We start from the raw sequence: 20686 nt of genomic DNA, 5'->3' as shown, positions 1-20686 counted from the left end.
AGTGTCTATGGGCCTAAAATTAGGCTCCATTAAGGTACAGATCTCGGCTCTGTCGATTTTCTTCCAGAAAGAACTAGCTTCAGTACCTGAAGTTCAGACATTGTAAAAGGAGTGCTGCATATTCAGCCCCCGGTTGTGCCTCCAGTGGCACCTTGGGTTCTCAACGTGGTGTTGAGTTTCTTAAAATCACATTGGTGTGAGCCACTAAAAACCGTGGATCTAAAATATCTCACGTGGAAAGTGGTCATGTTATTGGCCTTGGCTTCGGCCAGGCGTGTATCAGAATTGGCGGCTTTGTCATATAAAAGTCCTTATCTGATTTTCCATATGGATAGGGCAGAATTGAGGACTCGTCCCCAGTTTCTCCCTAAGGTGGTATCAGCTTTTCACTTGAACCAACCTATTGTAGTGCCTGCGGCTACTAGGGACTTGGAGGATTCCAAGTTACTGGACGTAATCAGGGCCTTGAAAAATTATGTTTCCAGGACGGCTAGAGTCAGGAGAACTGACTCGCTGTTTATCCTGTATGCACCCAGCAAACTGGGTGCTCCTGCTTCTAAGCAGACTATTGCTCGCTGGATTTGTAGCACAATTCAGCTGGCGCATTCTGCGGCTGGACTACCGCAGCCAAAATCTGTACAAGCCCATTCCACAAGGAAGGTGGACTCATCTTGGGCAGCTGCCGAGGGGTCTCGGCTTTCCAACTTTGCCGAGCTGCAACTTGGTCAGGGGCAAACACGTTTGCTAAATTCTACAAAATTGATACCCTGGCTGAGGAGGACCTGGAGTTCTCTCATTCGGTGCTGCAGAGTCATCCGCACTCTCCCGCCCGTTTGGGAGCTTTGGTATAATCCCCATGGTCCTTATGGAGTTCCCAGCATCCACTGGGACGTCAGAGAAAATAAGATTTTACTCACCGGTAAATCTATTTCTCGTAGTCCGTAGTGGATGCTGGGCGCCCATCCCAAGTGCGGATTGTCTGCAATACTTGTATATAGTTATTGCCTAACTAAAGGGTTATTGTTGAGCCATCTGTTAAGAGGCTCAGTTATATTCATACTGTTAACTGGGTATAGTATCACGAGTTATACGGTGTGATTGGTGTGGCTGGTATCCCGGGATTCAAAATCCTTCCTTATTATGTCAGCTCGTCCGGGCACAGTGTCCTAACTGAGGCTTGGAGGAGGGTCATAGTGGGAGGAGCCAGTGCACACCAGGTGACCTAAAGCTTTCTTTAGTTGTGCCCAGTCTCCTGCGGAGCCGCTATTCTCCATGGTCCTTACGGAGTTTCCCAGCATCCACTACGGACTACGAGAAATAGATTTACCGGTGAGTAAAATCTTATTTATACAGTATATGCCATATAAGGTAACATCGAAAGGCAAACGTACTTTCTTTTCAGAAACTACCAGCAAAGCTGAGAAATGGGATCGTATTGTACAAACCCAAGGAGGTAAGTGTTTACTAATTATGGCAATGTAATGATCTATACTGTAGCACTAGTCATTTTTAATTTCACACCGTCACACATAAGCTTAGTCCAAAGATCTTAACGAGGCTTGAAGGAACAAATGAAGTCTGTGATATTTCAGTAGGAGATTCAATTTATCCGTTTATATAAAAATCCTGAGCAGTGCCAAGACATGCAATTATATATTTGCCACATCATCTGCATGCATTATATTTAACACCAGTATCATTATCCATAATCAATGGAAAATTACAGAGGCCATTTCATCAAGCATCGTTAAGATGTTCAGACTATATCTGGGGATTGCATGGCTGCAGCAATGAGAAGTCACTGGTGTGCTATGTACTACGGTTGAAATAGTGGTTTTTATCAGCACATAAAATGGTTTGCTGACATTGTTCATGTGTGTTTCCTGGCATATAAAGTTTCACCTGGCCAGTCACATTACCCTATTGTTTACACACTGTATGGCACCAAACTTCAGTCAATCACTTTACTCTATCACCATTAGGTGACCGACTTCAGCATAGCATGGTTGCTATAGCAACCAATAACTCATTGATGGCATTCTTTAACAACTTTTTCTATATATGTTTACTTTGGCTTCAAAAAGGGCCTTCAATGGGTCCAAAACGTAAAGTGCACTCAAAGGGGTAAATTTACTAAGGTGGGAGTTTTCTTAGAACTGGTGATGTTGCTCACAGCAATCAATCATACTCAACTTAACATTTATCTAGCGGTTTCTAGAAGATAATAGATAGAATCTGACTGGTTGCTATTGGCAACATCACCAGTTCTAAAAACACTCACCTCAGTAACTTTTCCCCATAGGCAGGTGACCTGCTTGGATTCAAGCCACAAAGGAAATATTCAAATGTCAGGACAGAAGCAGAGACAGGACTTGACTAAAAACACTATTTTTGCTATGCATATTTATATATAGATATATCTGAGCATTTGCGGTGTGAAATCCATCGCTTGCTGTTACTCTGTTGCTCAACTTTTGCCCATCTTTGTGAGACTCTCACATTTTGGGGAGCTCTCCCAGGATCACAGGAGAGTAGACCTGCACCTCGTTCACGTCTGCAATGAGGCCATGATTCGGGTCATAGTTGCCTTGCCTCTCACTAAACAATGCGGCTAATTGAGGTATTTTGTATAAGGGCCAGTGCTGCGATTCTGACACCACGCCCCCTGCTGTTTCCTGTGAGACATCCCCCACCAGGATCTTGCAAAGGGGAGTGACACAAAGTCGGCATTTATGATTTCTCGAAATTATGACCTTGGTTATTGTCCGAAATTATTCTTCTGTCTCCAGTTCCTGTGGGTAGTGGGTTCAACTATTATTTTGTCTGGATCTACTTCACAATACCAAAGACAACTTAATTACACCCCCACCTAAAAAGCACATTCTATGAATACCACCAGTATGTCAATCGTCTTACCATGCTGCAATAGATTGTACATGGACTGATTAAAGGCGATCTGTATGGGATCCCGGCGGTGGAGATCCCGGCAGTCAGGAGACAGATAGGCGGAACCCTGGCAGCGAGCGCAGTGCGTCCCCTCGCGGGCTCACCATGCATCGGGCCCAGTATATTCCCCCTTGGGTTGTCGCGTAGAAGCCGTTAGGAGATTTCAGCTTGCGCCCAAACAAAAAACTTTTATCGATGAGGGCAGTATTTTAGTCAGGTTTGTGCAGCTAAACCCAGTCTTTTGGGCGTTTCAGAAGTGATGTGTGCCCAATCTAAGCAACAAATGACTGGGCACCCAACAAAACTATTGAATCGACCCCTAAGTATACTAAATTACAGGAGATAAACCTGGATTTAATAATTACAGTAAAATACCCTTGCCTTTTACACAAACTATTTATCAGCTGTTATCTTTCCAGTGTACGAAGTTAGATCACTCCAGAATTTGCACAGTGTTGGTGCAAAGTTACACAATATGGATCCTGTACATCTGTCACCCTTAACATTGGAAATGTTTTCCTGCATTCAATTTTATCTGCAGATGTTTTGAAAAGTCATGTGCACCAACAGACCAGATAAGGATGGTTTTAGTGACGATTGTGGAGTAAAGGATGTTTTACTTGGCTTGTGTCCCAAGACAGCTTTCACTTACCTTCCTATGTTTCTTGCTAGCGCTTTGGTCAAATGTCCTATTTCCCGCTGTTTCTGCTGGATCTTTTCTGTGGTTTTCGCTAGAGCGACATTCAGTGCCCGCTTGCTGCCCTGGCTGGCGTTGTAGATTTCCTTGCCTTTCCTCTCTATGGCAGTGCGAGTCTCTGCTGTGTGCTCTCGGGAAGCCTTTCCCTCCAGCTTTTCATTCAGGAAGTCAAAGACATTGCGGGAGGCGTTGTTACCCGGCCTGACACCTGGCCGCTTGGGCAGTCGTTTCCTTCTGGCTTTGGGAGCGTTCTGTCCTCCTTTATGCTTTCTTTGCTGCAACTCTAAGCATTGGTCTAGAGATTTACCCTTTGGCAAAACCATAGCCTGGACGGGTTCTACACGCCCCTCTAAGTTCCGTCCAAGACCTGAAAAGTGTAAAAATACCAAATACAAATATGAGAAGATTACTAGGAATATATAAAGATGACAGAGTGAGCAGACTTTGCTGCATTTTATTTCATTACTATGCATCTTTATTTAAAGGTTATGGAGTGTGAATGCTGTGTTAGTTATGCTTAAAATAGGAAGTGTGACTGTTGATACTAGCAAGTTTAGGATAGGGAGCATGAGTGCGGTTACTGCCAAGCTTAGGGCAGCGAGTTTGAGCTGTACATTTCAATTAACAATTAGCAATTTAAGTCTCCGATTTAGCAATAGTATATAATTTACTCATTCTATAACTCACCTTTTCCAATCTCGTACCCCATGCGTGCCAAGAGCTTGGATCCTATCCCACGCGTATGTGCCTCCCACCCAGCAAACTCAGTACTGCAGGGTGCGGCACCAATTTCTCCAGTGTCCACAAGCACTGCAATAGGTGAATGGGGAGTTACAAGACACATCTCAGGTAAAGTAGGTTAAAACAGGGATTTGCATTTAGCATACCTCGAGCGTACCCAGAATCCTCAGCTCCCTCGTCAGAGGATGAACTGTCCCTTTCCCGCAGAGGTGGAATGATGGCATCAGCCTCTAAAACAGTTTCTTTTAGTAGTGCAGAATCAAATTTCACTGTGTAGAATGCGTTGTCTATGTCTAAAACATGGAGGGGGAAATATAAGAAATAGGATAAAAGCCTGTGAGTGAGAGGAAAGAGAGAGGGGCACACACGAAGGTTCACTAGCTGTGGACTGCTGGCATCCTTACCATCTTGATTGGGAAGCCACAGGATTTACCTGTAATTCGTGCCGGGTACCAGATGCCATCATTGTGTTTAGCCAGACAGGGGTTGTTAAGCCCAAGAGAACCAAGGGCTGGCTCATCAAAGGGCTGCAGCTCATCGACAGGCACTACTTGTCCATGTGAAAATCTGAGAATGGGAGGAGGAGGTTGTTAGGTGACCATAACACTGATCCCTACTCATACACACCTACCAGGAAGAGCTGGAACACTAATACCAAAAGTCACAGGTAAACATTGCACCTCTGTAAAATAATCCCATCCAATTGCTGCAATTTAAATTTTTAAAACTACAGATGGAGCAGTGATATGGACAGTAGTGCGTAGTGTGACAAAACGTCAAGCACTAGCTAACAGGTAGAAAATATTCCCCCATATCCTGCCTTACAAGTTTAGCAGGGGCCTTGTGTCACTACTGTGTGCTGTTGGGGAGATCCTGCTCCTAGCTTCATACTTTCAGTATGGGGCGTCCCACTTATATCCATCCCTCACACTATGACACTGTCAAACGCAGCCAGGAAAGTACTCACACAAATAAACTTGCTTCTACCTCAGATCGCTCATCTTCTGAACAGCACTGTGCTGCTGTGAGCACTGCAATGTGACTGGCTGCAGGCTATTCTACTGCCTACCACTAGGAGGAAATAGCAGTTAAGCATGACATGAATACGGACTATAAAAAGGGGATTTTATCTGATAAACATTAAAGAGTATGATTGGTTGGTACGGGTTAAAGAATATTATTATGTGTGCAATTTTCCAGAAAAGTCCTAACCTAGTAAGTAAGGTGTTAGGAAACCCCCCAACAACAAATAGGTGTTACTGTCTACAGTAGGACTATCTATCTATTGGAAGCTTGCAAACAGGTTCATCTTAGAGTTCTCTGTGTCTGTTAATGATCGCCTCTTATGTAAAGTGCATTGAAATATACATGTTATTAGGATTTTAAATACTTACCGATAAATCCTTTTCTCGTAGTCCATAAGGGATATTGGGGACAGATTAGTACGATGGGGTATAGACAGGTCCAAAGGAGCCAGTGCACTTTAAATTTCTTCAACTGGGTGTGCTGGCTCCTCCCCTCTACGCCTCCTCCTACAAGTCAGTTATAGGGAAAAAAAGTGCCCGAAGGAGTATGACATACTTGAGAGAAGGAACATAACAATAAGTGTGGTGAGACGTACACACCAGCACACCAAAACATAACCGGGCCAGCAACAGCTGGCAACATCAACAGCTGAACAGGTAACACACCTAACAGAGAACCTGCAGAAAGTCACCGCACAGAGGCGGGCGCCCAATATCCCTTATGGACTACTAGAAAAAGATTTACCGGTAGGTATTTAAATCCTATTTTCTCTAGCATCCATAAGGGATACTGGGGCCAGATTAGTACAATGGGGATGTCCCAAAGCTTCCAGAACGGGCGGGAATGTGCGGAGACATCTGCAGCACCGCCTGGCCAAACTGGGTATCCTCTTTGGCCAGGGTATCAAATTTGTAGAACTTCACAAAGGTGTTCTTCCCCGACCAGGTAGCAGTTCGGCACAGTTGGAGGGCCAAGACTCCACGGGCAGCCGCCTAGGAAGACCCCACCGATCTCGTAGAGTGGGCCTTTAGAGACTGTGGAATAGGTAAGGCTGCCAACACATAGGCCTGCTGGATAGTAAGCCGAATCCAACGACCAATAGACTGCTTTGAAGAAGGGCATCCCTTTTTCTGCGCATCATACAGCACAAACAAGGAATTTGTCTTTCTGATCAGAGCCGTACTCTTGACATAGATTTTCAAGGCTCGCACTGCATCCAATGCCTCTGGAGGGGCAGAAGCAGACAGAATCACAATAGGTTGATTCAAGTGAAACGCGGAGACAACCTTCAGCAGGAACTGCCGTCTAGTCCTGAGCTCCGCTCTGTCTTTGTAAAAGATCAAATAGGTACTTTTACACGAAAAAAGGCCCCTAATTCTGAGACACGTCCAGCAGAAGCCAGGGCCAGTAACATCACCGTCTTCCACGTGAGGTACTTGTTTTCTACCATCATCAGAGGTTCAAACCAGGAGGACTGTAGAAAGCGTAACACCACATCCAAATCCCAAACTGCCGTAGGTAGCACAAACGTAGGTTGTATGTGAAGCACAGCTTGCAAGAAGGTCTGAACTTCTGGCAGGAAAGCCACCTTCTTCTGGAAGAAGACAGAAAGAGCTGAAATCTGGACCTTAATGGATCCTAGCTGGAAGCCTTTATCCACTCCAGCCTGCAGGAAACGAAAGAATCTCCCCAATTGGAATTCTGCAGATGGATGTGCGCGTTCCTCGCACCAAGAGACATATCTCCGCCAGATATGATGATAGTGTTTTGACGTAATAGGTTTTCTGGCTTGCACCATAGTATCAATGACCTGTTTGGAAAGCCCTTTGTGAGCTAAGATGTTCCGCTCAACTTCCATGCCGTCAAACGAAGCCGCCGTATGTCCGGGTAGACGAATGGTCCTTGCTGAAGATCTCTTCGTCGTATTAGGGTCCTCTACGGACACGTCCAGAAGAGCCGCGTACCACGCTCTTCGGGGTCAATCCAGGGCAATCAAGATTGCCTGCACTCTTTGATGCCTGATCCTCTTGAATACCCTGGGGATCAACGGAATCGGAGGAAATAGGTAGACCAGCTGGTAAGGCCAAGGAGTTGTCCGCGCATCCACTGCGCTCGCATGAGGGTCTCTGGTTTGTGAGCAATAGCAACGAAGTTTCTTGTTGAGGCGAGAGCCCATCATGTCAATCTGTGGGCAGCCCCACATGTCGATGATCTGTTGAAACACCCGAGGGTGTAGTCCCCACTCCCCTAGATGGAGATTGTGGCGACTGAGGAAGACTGCTTCCCAGTTGACCACCCCCGGAATGAAGATTGCGGACAGTGCTCCTGCATTTCTTTCTGCCCAGAAGAGTATTCTTGACACTTCTCGCATGCAGGCTCTGCTTTTTGTCCCTCTTTGACGATTGATGTACACCACAACCATGGCGTTTTCCGACTGAACCTGGATCGCCCGATCCCGCAGTAGAGGGGAGGCCTGAATCAAAGCATTGTAGATGGCCCGAAGTTACAGGATGTTGATCGGAAGGAGGGCTTCTTGGGCAGACCACCTGCCCTGGAACTGCACCCCCCCGGATGACAACTCCCCATCCTCTTAGACTTGCATCCATCGCGAGGAGGATCCAATCCTGAATCCCCAAACCTTCCAGCAGGTTGGAAGACTGTAGCCACCACAGGAGTGAAATCCTGGCCTGGGGTGACAACCGAATCATCCGGTGAATCTGAAGATAGGAACCGGACCACTAGTTCAGGATATCCAATTGGAACGATCTGGCATGAAACCTTCCAAACTGTATCGCCTCGTACGAGGCCACCATCTTTCCAAAAATTTTATGCAAAGATGAATGAATACTCGAGCAGGTCGGAGCACCATGCGAACCATTTCTTGAAGTGTTTTCATTTTTTCCTCTGGGAGGAACACTTTCTGTGCCACAGTATCCAGGAGCATCCCCAGAAACAGGAGCCACTGAGACGGTTCCAGGTGGGACTTCTGCAGATTGAGAATCCACCCGTGGTGAGACAGAAGCTGGACAGCGCGATCTATATGGAGCAATAGAAGCTCCATGGAACTCGCTTTTATCAGGATATCGTCCAGGTATGGAATGACGTTGACCCCCTGGACCCTGAGCGAAAACAATTTCCGCCATCACCTTCGTGAACACCCTCAGAGCTGTAGACAGGCCGAAGGGTAACGCCTGAAACTGGTAGTGATCGTTCAGTAGGGCGAACCGCAGATAGGCCTAATGAGCAGGCCAAATTGGGATATGGAGGTAAGTGTCCTTGATATCCCGGGACACTAGGAATTCCCGTTGTTCCAGGCCTGCGATCACTGCTCTCAAAGATTCCATCTTGAATTTGAAAACCTTCAGTTAAGGATTCAAGGACTGCAGATTCAGGTACTACTAATAGACTGGAGTAGTAACCCAGTAGGGGTACTGGAACAATGACCTGGGACTGGACCAGCTTGTTTACGGCCAGTAGTAGCGTACCACGCATATTTTCCAAAGCTGGTAAGCCTGATTTGAAAAATCGTTGGGGAGGAGCACCGTCGAATTCCAGCTTGTAACCCTGAGAGGCAAGGTCCCTTACCATAGCATCTTGGCAGGAGCCGTCATAGATGTGGCTGTAGTGACGTAACTGAGCTCCCACCACGAGATCCCCTTGGTGTGGGTGGGCACCGTCATACTGAAGTCTTTGCGGAAGCAGAACTGGTGCTCTGGTCCTGAGATCCGGCAATGGCTGATTTCTTAGGTTTACCTCTGGATCCTCTAGCTGCGTTGGAGGCCCCCCTGGCCCTAGATCGAAATCTGGAGGACCAAAAGGACTGAGTAAACGGTCCCGGGTAGGTACGCCTAGCAGGCAGAGCCCCTGAAGGGAGAAATGTGGATTTCCCAGCAGTAGCTTTGGAAATCCATGTGTCTAATTCACCGCCAAAAAGCCATTCACCTGTGAAGGGAAGAGATTCCACATCCACTGACGCAACCATATGGCTCTGCGTGCAGACACTGCCATAGCAGAGGTCCTAGCATTAATATTGCCAATCTCTTTAAGGGAGTCCCAGAGGACTTTAGCAGTGTGTGTTTTAGGAAAGTTACCGTAGTGACTAAGGTCATATCACCCAAAAGACCTTCCTTAATTTGAGTAGCCCAGGAATGAATTGCTTATGTCATCCAGCAACCTGCAATGACTGGTCTTTGAGCTATACCTGCAGCAGTGTAGATAGGAAAATTGAGACCACTCCGTAAAGGAGCAGGGAATACCGTATATACTAGAGTACAAGCCGACTTTTTCGGCACATTTTTCTATGCTGAGAAAGCCCCCCTCGGCTTATACTCGAGTCAGCTCACGGCTGCAGCAGACGCCGTGGGCTGTGTGGGCGTCCGCTGCAGCCAGCTCCAGGGACAGACACTAGAGGTCATTATTGTCCTCTACCGTCTGTTCAGCGCTGCTATGGGAGAGACGTCATGACGTCTCTCCCATAGAGAGGAGCGGGCTGACGGCCAGACGGACGGACGGAGCAGCAGCAGAATAAGCTGTCGGGAAGCAGAAGCGGGGCAGTGGTAAGTATTGTTTTTATTATTTTGTGTGTGTTTGTAAGTGGCGACGGGGGCACAACTACTGGGGGCAAAGCAACAGGGGGGTATGTTTTTATCTGGCACTGTGGGGGGATATCTGTCACTGGTGGTATGTGTGTCACTGAGGGCACAGCCCTAGCAACAAGCATTACCCCCTGGCAACAAGCATAACACCTACCGCATGAAACCCCTGGCAACGAGCATGACACCCTGAGCATGAAAACCCCTGGCACTGTGCATTTCCCACCCTAGGCTTATGCTCGAGTCAGTAATTTTTCCCAGTTTTTTGTGGTAAAATTAGGTGCCTCGGCATATATTCGGGTCGAGTTATACTCGAGTATATACGGTACCTTTTTTTTTTTTTTTAGAAAGGCAAGAGATTGAAACGTGTACTGCTGTAGACTCTTCCCAGAATTTCCTGCCTTCAGGGGCAAAGGGGAATGTATGCAAAAACCTTTTGGACACCTGATATTTCTTATCTGGATTTTACCAGGCTATTTTAAATAAATCATCGAATTCCTTGGAGTCAGGTAATGTAACTGTCAGTTTGTCTTGTGGGAGGAAAAATGACTGCTGATTATTAGCATCCTCCAGGGGGAGCTTTAACACATCGCGAATAGCCAATATGAGGGGTTCAATACCCTGTGTAGGGGTGGAATCCCCGCTTATGGGGTCCACAACATCCTGTATATCATCATCAGTATCTGATAGAAGTGCAGGTAAAGCACATTTTTGTGCAACTGTAGTGGACGGGGGGGGGGGGGGGGGGGAGGGGGATGTTTAGCAGCTAGATTAGCCACTGCTTGTTGCAGGTCCTGAGTCTTATTGGCATTAGCATATGACATATCAGACATCATAGTTTTTATAGCCCCCAACCAGGAGGCCTCTGGACTCTCCCCCACATTGTTATCAGCATTTTGTGATGACTGACTACAATGCTCACATGAAATTGAGCCAGATGAGTTAGGGGAAAATCTAGCATTACACACACTGCATAACTTCTGTTTACCATTGTGAAAAAGAAAAACAGGTACAATACACATACAACACAGCCTGAAACACAATACAAGCCTGTCCTATTGCATGTGAGAGGAGACACAGGAGAGAGGACACCAGCGCACCCAACGCTGCACAGCCCCAGTGAGGCTGTCAGCATTTCATACAAACATATAAACAGTGAGACTGTCTTTGACATTCTCTCAGAGGGATGATATTTGTGCACAATATAGTGTCTCTCCCCCTCTACACCCAGTACCAGTGATCCAGCATGTGACCATTATGGAGGAGCTGTGTGAGGCTGCTGCTGCTGCTTATGCAGAGGAAGGCGCCAAAATGCAGCTGAGCCCGCTCTGATGTAGCTCCGCCACCCGTCATGGCGCCGGAGCAACGGTGTAATCTTTATACTGGCCATGTCTCCTAAGTGTTTGTAGCCTCACATAAATGCTTGGTACAAGTTATATTAGCCAGTCTCACGCAGGGGCTACAGCGGGTCCCCCCCCCGGGAGGGACCTGTACGCCTCACCCGCGCTTCTGCCACACAGTGAACCCGGGGGAACCCCCTAGCGGAGTCCCCGGTGTGTAGTCACCACCGATGATCACCTTCAGGCAGCGTTAGGGGTGTGCGGCATGCTGCGGCTGCGACAGCCAAGGCGCCATGCCCCGCTGAACAAACAGGCCACCAGGACGGTGGTCCTAGAGCGGGGAAGCGGCTCTGCGCCTCAAGAGGCCGGTGACCGCCTTCCCCCCTAACTCCCACGGTGCAGGTATGCTGTTGCTCAAACAGCATACCGAAAGAAATAAAAGTTTCAAATAATTTGAAGAAAAACTCTGAAGCTTGCAGAGCGTGCATCCTCTCCTGAGGGCACTTTCAAAACGGACCTTTAGGAGGAGGCATAGAGGGGAGGAGCCAGCACACCCAGTTGAAGAAATTAAAAGTGCACTGGCTCTTTTGGACTCGTCTATACTCCATTGTACTAATCTGTCCCCAATATCCCTTATGGATGCTAGAGAAAAATTATTATCTGTGTTAGGCTGTGTACACATTATGCAATATCGCATACGATTTGGCTGATATTGTATGATCGCATAGTATGTAATGTGTACACACGATACTGCATGCGATGCACGCTCCCCCGTGTTGCATGCAGGTCCGACGTGCGATATTGCTTACAAGAGCAATGCTGCGGAATGCAGCATGGCCCAGCCCCATCCCCACTTCCCCGTGTGTATGCACTTGCTGATGTCGGGCCCCATAGCATGTTGCATCGTAAGCACATCGTTCCGATGTGTACACAGCCTTAAACTTTTGATTGGTGATGACAATATTATGGCTCTGAACTAGCTTGGTCGTTATTAGTTGTACCCACTGCACATGTAAGCCTGTAGTAGCATGAACAGTGCTCACATAAGCCCATGCTAGTAAACCCCCTTTAGCCTGATTCAGATCCCAACGCAGTGGCACAAAGTATGCAATGCACTGATGTTCGGTACATTGTGCAAGCGCCAGACCCATAATGTGCATGTGCAGTATGAGTCCTGCAACCTCACAAACAGTACGACTGCAGAAGTCAGTTGATTAAGAGTCTGCAGCCATTTGGGGGCATGGAGGGGGCAGCAATGGCCTCTGTTCCCAAAACGAGGCGTGTTACCTCAGTTTTGTGAGAATGCCAAGTCCAGGGTCTCTGTTTTCCGGCAGAGATTTCCTGGCCTCGGCGACGGAACCTCATGGGTTTCTCAGCCGACCGATGGTGTCACAGGTGATCGTTGTACTGGGAACTTTTCAATTCAAGTACGTCTATAGATGTGTCCTGTTACATCCTTGCAGTCACGCTAAATAGCTAAACATGCCATGGCGGGACTTTGTAGCGCCAAGCGTTTTTTTTTCTATGAAAATGCATCTTAGATGCACATTAATGATATTCAGCATGCCTATATTCTGTGAAAATGCGTCTTAGATGCACATTAATGATATTCAGCATGCCTATATTCTGTGTGTAATTGCGGCTGTATCTGCATCCGAAATGCTACGTTACAGTGTTTTCAAGGAAAACACTGTAGCATAGCATTTTGTATGCAAATACAGTCACACACAGAATATAGGCATGCTGCATATGGGGGCAATTCAGAGTTGATCGCAGCAGCAAATTTGTTAGCAGTTGGGCAAAACCATGTGCACTGCAGGTGGGGCAGATATAACATGTGCAGAGAGAGTTATGGGCCCTACACACTGGACAATATGAGTGAAAGATATGAACGATCTTGTTCATTAATGAACGAGATACCGTTCATATCTTTCAGTGTGGAGGCACCAGCGATGAACGATGTGCGGCCCCGCGCTCGTTCATCGCTGGTGCCCCGTCGCTTGTGCATGCAGGCCAATATGGACGAGATCGTCCATATTTGCCTGCACTGCTATGGAGCCGGGTGACGGGGGGAGTGAAGAAACTTCACTCGATTTGGGTGGGTCATTTTGTTTCTGTGCAGGGTAAATAATGGCTGCTTTATTTTTACACTGCAATTTAGATTTCAGTTCGAACACACCCCACCCAAATCTAACTCTCTCTGCAGATGTTACATCTGCCCCCCCCTGCAGTGCACATGGTATAACCCAACTGCTAACAAATTTGCTGCTGCGATCAACTCTGAATTAGGCCCATCATTTTAATCAGCAGTTTATGCTGTGCGTACTATTACATTACTGTGTGTGAAGAAACCGAGTCACACGGCACTCACGCGTTAGGTGTAGCACGACTTGTAGCGCACGGAGCAAAGAAGGACACATCTGGAACTGGGAGGTTTATCTTCTAACTAATCTGACCACTTTCTCTACAGTTGAGACCTGATTTAGAGCTAAACGTCTACTAATTACTGGAACTGCACCATCTTAGTTACGTAAGGGCATACCGACTTAATATATGATCTCATCTATTCGGAGTTATTTTTTTTAGGATTTTAGAGCCAAATTTAATTCTGCAAGTTATTTTAAATATGTTAAATAAAATTTGTAATTTACATATTTTTGAAGAGTTATCTTTCGTAGAGACTGCTTGAGAATTATGTATGCACAGCCAATATAGGTTTGATCTTTTTGGGAAAGACTGCACACTTCTCTTTTGCTTATTGGCAACAGCTAAACCGTCAAATTATATGAAGTTTAAGCGACACTAGCAAATTCTATCCATCTGTATTAAAAGGTCTCCAGAAAACGGTCCTATCCCAGATCTTATCCTACTATCTAACTACTCCATCAGTCTTTGTTTCTCTGGAACCACCTGCTTCTCACTTCCCTATTACTTGGGATGCCATAAGGCTTGCACCTAGCTATCTGCACTTCTCAATCTATCCCAGTTGCCTTGGAAAAAACAAAATAAACCCCACCTTTATGTAAATATGATCTATCCATTTCGGATCTTTTACTATTTATACTGGCCTGTTTCTGTTTGCCATTTGATCCTGGATGCTGTCTAGCCACACAAACCGAATCTCCCAACAACAAAGCTATCTTTCCAGCAGTCATAGCTCCTTACCAGATCTGTATTTTTATTGAGAAAATGACAATAAACAGTATCCCTCAAACTTGCTGCTTGGGTCCTTGACTCAGGGCCTGAGCAGAGAGGGACGCAGTTGACACAGCTGCTGTACAGATATATGCAAAAGCAGCAGGAGGCATCTTGAGTAATTAGACACATCCTGAATGCTTGTGTGATCTGCTGCTGCGTCCAAAGGTGTAGCATCGGATCACTAGTGTGAAGTTTGCTCAGACAGCCTGGCTGTTCACATTGCTAGGGCCAGTGAAGCTGCGTCCAAGGATACAGCCACTGGCCTAACCACTCCCAGAAACTATTTCGAAGAATGGTGCCCAGCTCTGCTGACTCCTCAAACACTGGCAGCCTGCAGTTTGGGGGCACTGCCTGTGAGGATGCAAGCTCCATTTTGAGCAGGCACAGCTGCCACACCAAGCAAATATAGTGGTGGATGCTCAATTAGCTTAGTGATATCATTCAGGTGCTTGAAAGGGAGAGATATTTCTGAGCAAGAAAAAAAAAACACATTTTGTTTCCCCCAGCACCCTGAATGATAGCAGTAACCAGATATAAATCCCATACAATATCTTAGAATTCAGAGATCTCTATTACATATATATTGGGGGTCCCTAGCGCTATATCTAGATGCAGGGCGTGGCACCCCAAAAAAAAATCAGCATAAGCCAGACAGCCCAGGGCAGCATACCAGTGAAAAAACTATAATGTTAATAGATTAGTGTTTAAGAAGCCGAAGCTATAGAGAAAGTGATACAAAAATAGTATATATAGATATAGCGCTAGGGACCCCCAAAATATATACAGAGAGGCCTTGACGCAGCTTGGGGGCTTACACATACATTTGCGCAGAAATATGTAACCGAGATCTCTGAATTCTAAGATATTGTATGGGATTTAAATCTGGTTACTGCTATCATACAGGGTGCTAGGGGGAAACAAAATATGTTTTTTTCTTTTACAGCTGCCACACCATCGGAGATGTACATAAACCGTCGGGTTTACATACATCTCTGAAACAGGCCCTTAATACGGTCCTTTGTCCTCCACAAGTAAGCAGTCTCTTATTCCTGTTAAACACAGCTAAGTAACATTTGCACAATACTTAGCTCACACACAGGGCTCTGTAAAAACTTTAATTCCTGCATAATTGATCCTCAGCATTAATTATTGCAATTCCCTATTTACTGGTCTTATCCTAACCAGTCTTGTTATTGTTAATGCAGCAACTAGACCAGAGGTTCCCACCCGTGGTCCCCAAGGCACCCCAACGTTCCAGGTTTTAAGTATATCCATGCTTGGTCACAGGTGATTAATTAGCACCTCAGTCGGTCAATTTGATTTAACCATCTGTGCTGAGCCATGGATATACCTAAAACCTGGACGGTTGGGGTACCTGGAGGACCACGTTTGAGAACCTCTGGACTAAACTAATTTTTCTCATAAAATGTTCTTCTTCTGCTACTGCGTCAGTCCCTACATGAATTGCCTGTGCTTTGCAAAATCCAAGAAAGCTATTATTAAACCTGCACTAACACACATTTCTTCCCTTGATGAAAACTTTCGAAAACCAACCTCCTGCTCTGCCCAAGATCTGCGCCACTTCTCCACACATTGCCTGCTCCCATTCCCAGTTACAACCTGTACCCACTCTGCGGAATTCCCTCACTCACAGCACAAAATAGTCCACAAGTTTGTGAACCTTTAAGCATTCCTTGAAAACTCACCTATTCAGGAAAAATAAGATTTTACTCACCGGTAAATCTATTTCTCGTAGTCCGTAGTGGATGCTGGGAACTCCGTAAGGACCATGGGGAATAGACGGGCTCCGCAGGAGACTGGGCACTCTAAAAGAAAGATTAGGTACTATCTGGTGTGCACTGGCTCCTCCCACCATGTCCCTCCTCCAGACCTCAGTTAGGATACTGTGCCCGGAAGAGCTGACACAATAAGGAAGGATTTTGAATCCCGGGTAAGACTCATACCAGCCACACCAATCACACCGTATAACTCGTGATACTATACCCAGTTAACAGTATGAAATATAACTGAGCCTCTCAACAGATGGCTCAACAATAACCCTTAGTTAGGCAATAACTACATACAAGTATTGCAGACAATCCGCACTTGGGATGGGCGCCCAGCATCCACTACGGACTACGAGAAATAGATTTACCGGTGAGTAAAATCTTATTTTCTCTGACGTCCCAGTGGATGCTGGGAACTCCGTAAGGACCATGGGGATTATACCAAAGCTCCCAAACGGGCGGGAGAGTGCGGATGACTCTGCAGCACCGAATGAGAGAACTCAAGGTCCTCCTCAGCCAGGGTATCAAATTTGTAGAATTTAGCAAACGTGTTTGCCCCTGACCAAGTTGCAGCTCGGCAAAGTTGTAAAGCCGAGACCCCTCGGGCAGCCGCCCAAGATGAGCCCACTTTCCTCGTGGAATGGGCTTTTACTGATTTAGGATGCGGCAATCCAGCCGCAGAATGCTCCAGCTGAATTGTGCTACAAATTCAGCGAGCAATAGTCTGCTTAGCAGCAGGAGCACCTATTTTGTTGGGTGCCTACAGGATAAAAAGCGAGTCAGTTTTCCTGACTCAAGCCGTCCTGGAAATATAAATTTTTAAGGCCCTGACTACGTCCAGTAACTTGGAATCTTCCAAGTCCCTAGTAGCCGCAGGCACTACAATAGGTTGGTTCAAGTGAAAAGCTGATACCACCTTAGGGAGAAACTGGGGACGAGTCCTCAATTCTGCCCTATCCATATGGAAAATCAGATAAGGGCTTTTACATGACAAAGCCGCCAATTCTGATACACGCCTGGCCGAAGCCAAGGCCAATAACATGACCACTTTCCACGTGAGATATTTCAAATCCACAGTTTTAAGTGGCTCAAACCAATGTGATTTTAGGAAACTCAACACCACGTTGAGATCCCAAGGTGCCACAGGAGGCACAAAAGGGGGCTGAATATGTAGCACTCCCTTTACAAATGTCTGAACTCCAGGCAGTGAAGCAAGTTCTTTCTGGAAGAAAATTGACAGAGCTGAAATCTGGACCTTAATGGAACCCAAGTTTAGGCCCATAGTCACTCCTGACTGTAGGAAGTGCAGAAAACGACCCAGCTGAAATTCCTCCGTTGGGGCCTTCCTGGCCTCACACCACGCAACATATTTTCGCCAAATACGGTGATAATGGTTTGCGGTTACTTCTTTCCTGGCTTTTATCAGCGTAGGAATGACTTCCTCCGGAATGCCCTTTTCCTTTAGGATCCGGAATTCAACCGCCATGCCGTCAAACGCAGCCGCGGTAAGTCTTGGAACAGACAGGGCCCCTGCTGTAGCAGATCCTGTCTGAGCGGTAGAGGCCATGGGTCCTCTGATATCATTTCTTGAAGTTCTGGGTACCAAGCTCTTCTTGGCCAATCCGGAACCACGAGTATCGTTCTTACTCCTCATTTTCTTATTATTCTCAGTACCTTTGGTATGAGAGGCAGAGGAGGGAATACATAAACCGACTGGTACAACCACGGTGTCACTAGAGCGTCCACAGCTATTGCCTGAGGGTCCCTTGACCTGGCGCAATATCTAGTTTTTTGTTTAGGCGGGACGCCATCATGTCCACCTGTGGCCTTTCCCAACGGTTTACCAACAGTTGGAAGACTTCTGGATGAAGTCCCCACTCTCCCGGGTGTAGGTCGTGTCTGCTGAGGAAGTCTGCTTCCCAGTTGTCCACTCCCGGAATGAATACTGCTGACAGTGCTAAGACGTGATTTTCCTCCCATCGGAGAATCCTTGTGGCTTCTGCCATCGCCATCCTGCTTCTTGTGCCGCCCTGTCGGTTTACATGGGCGACTGCCGTGATGTTGTCTGATTGGATCCGTACCGGCTGGTTTTGAAGCAGAGGCCTTGCCAGACTTAGGGCATTGTAAATGGCCCTCAGTTCCAGAATATTTATGTGTAGGGACGACTCCTGACTTGACCAAAGTCCTTGGAAATTTCTTCCCTGTGTGACTGCCCCCCAGCCTCGAAGGCTGGCATCCGTGGTTACCAGGACCCAGTCCTGTATGCCGAATCTGCGGCCCTCTTGAAGATGAGCACTCTGCAGCCACCACAGTAGAGATACCCTGGTCCTTGGAGACAGGGTTATTAGCCGATGCATCTGAAGATGCGATCCCGACCACTTGTCCAAGAGGTCCCACTGAAAGGTTCTTGCATGGAACCTGCCGAATGGAATTTGCTTCGTAAGAAGCTACCATTTTTCCCTGGACTCGTGTGCAGTGATGCACCGATACCTGTTTTGGTTTCAGGAGGTCTCTGACTAGAGATGACAGCTCCTTGGCTTTCTCCTGCGGGAGAAACACTTTTTTCTGTTCTGTGTCCAGAACCATCCCCAGGAACAGTAGGCGTGTGGTAGTAACCAGCTGTGACTTTGGAATGTTTAGAATCCATCCGTGCTGTTGTAGCACTTCCCGAGATAGTGCTACTCCGACCAACAACTGCTCCTTGGACCTCGCCTTTATAAGGAGATCGTCCAAGTACGGGATAATTAAAACTCCCTTTTTTCGAAGGAGTATCATCATTTCTGCCATTATTTTGGTAAAGACCCTCGGTGCCGTGGACAGTCCAAACGGCAGTGTTTGGAATTGGTAATGGCAATCCTGTACCAGAAATCTGAGGTACTCCTGGTGAGGATGGTAAATGGGGACATGTAGGTAAGCATCCTTGATGTCCAGGGATACCATGTAATCCCCCTCCTCCAGGCTTGCAATAACCGCCCTGAGCGATTCCATCTTGAACTTGAATTTTTTTATGTATGTGTTCAAGGATTTCAAATTTAAAATGGGTCTCACCGAACCGTCCGGTTTCGGTACCACAAACAGTGTGGAATAGTAACCCCGTCCTTGTTGAAGTAGGGGCACCTTGACTATCACCTGCTGGGAATACAGCTTGTGAATTGCCTCTAGCACAGCCTCCCTGCCTGAGGGAGTTGTCGGCAAGGCAGATTTGAGGAAACGGCGGGGGGGAGACGCCTCAAATTCCAGCTTGTACCCCTGAGATACTACTTGAAGGATCCAGGGATCCACCTGTGAGCGAGCCCACTGATCGCTGAAATTTTTGAGGCGGCCCCCCACCGTACCTGGCTACGCCTGTGGAGCCCCCGCGTCATGCGGTGGACTCAGAGGAAGCGGGGGAAGAATTTTGATTCTGGGAACTGGCTGACTGGTGCAGCTTTTTCCCTCTTCCCTCGTCTCTGTGCAGAAAGGAAGCGCCTTTGACCCGCTTGCTTTTCTGAAGCCGAAAGGACTGTACCTGATAATACAGTGCTTTCTTAGGCTGTGAGGAAACCTGAGGTAAAAATTTTTCTTCCCAGCTGTTGCTGTGGATACGAGGTCCCAGAGACCATCCCCAAACAATTCCTCACCCTTATAAGGCTTTATGTGCCTTTTAAAGTCAGCATCACCTGTCCAGTGTCGGGTCTCTAATACCCTCCTGACAGAATGGACATTGCATTAATTCTGGATGCCAGCCGGCAAAATATCCCTCTGTGCATCCCTCATATATAAGACGACGTCTTTAATATGCTCTTATGTTCGCAAAATAGTATCCCTGTTTGACAGGGTTACAGACCATGCTGCAGCAGCACTATCTGCAGGTCTCAGTCTAGTACCGGAGTGTGTAAATACAGACTTCAGGATAGCCTCCTGCTTTTTATCAGCAGGTACCTTTAAAGTGGCCGTATCCTAAGACGGCAGTGCCACCTTTTTTGACAAACGTGTGAGCGCCTTATCCACCCTAGGGGATATCTCCCAGCGTAACTTATCCTCTGGCGGGAAAGGGTACGCCATCAGTAACTTTTTAGAAATTACCAGTTTCTTATCGGGGGAACCCACGCTTTTTCTCACTTCATTCACTCATTTGATGGGGGAACAAAACACTGCCTGCTTTTTCTCCCCAAACATAAAACCCTTTTTTTTTTTTTTTTTAGTGGTACTTGGGTTAATGTCAGAAATGTGTAACACATTTTTTATTGCCGGGATCATGTAACGGATGTTCCTAGTGGATTGTGTATATGTCTCAACCTCGTCGACACTGAAGTCAGACTCTGTGTCGACATCTGTGTCTGCCATCTGAGGGAGCGGGCGTTTATGAGCCCCTGATGG

General features: G+C 46.8%; 1 protein-coding gene across 1 annotated transcript in view; it reads right to left on the bottom strand.

Moving 5' to 3' along the window:
• ZGPAT (zinc finger CCCH-type and G-patch domain containing) overlaps positions 1-20686 on the bottom strand; it is a 70148-nt gene that overhangs the window by 12174 nt on the left and 37288 nt on the right. The window contains exons 3-6 of the mRNA XM_063959159.1: positions 4818-4951; positions 4531-4677; positions 4331-4453; positions 3599-4010 (exon numbers count right to left, since the gene is read on the bottom strand). Coding sequence (XP_063815229.1) covers positions 3599-4010; positions 4331-4453; positions 4531-4677; positions 4818-4951 — 816 coding nt within the window. The remainder of the gene's footprint in view (positions 1-3598; positions 4011-4330; positions 4454-4530; positions 4678-4817; positions 4952-20686) is intronic.

This window comes from Pseudophryne corroboree, chromosome 3, assembly GCF_028390025.1.
Source record: "Pseudophryne corroboree isolate aPseCor3 chromosome 3, aPseCor3.hap2, whole genome shotgun sequence".
NCBI classification, from domain to species: Eukaryota; Metazoa; Chordata; class Amphibia; order Anura; family Myobatrachidae; genus Pseudophryne; species Pseudophryne corroboree.
This window is presented reverse-complemented; position numbering and strand designations above follow the sequence as displayed.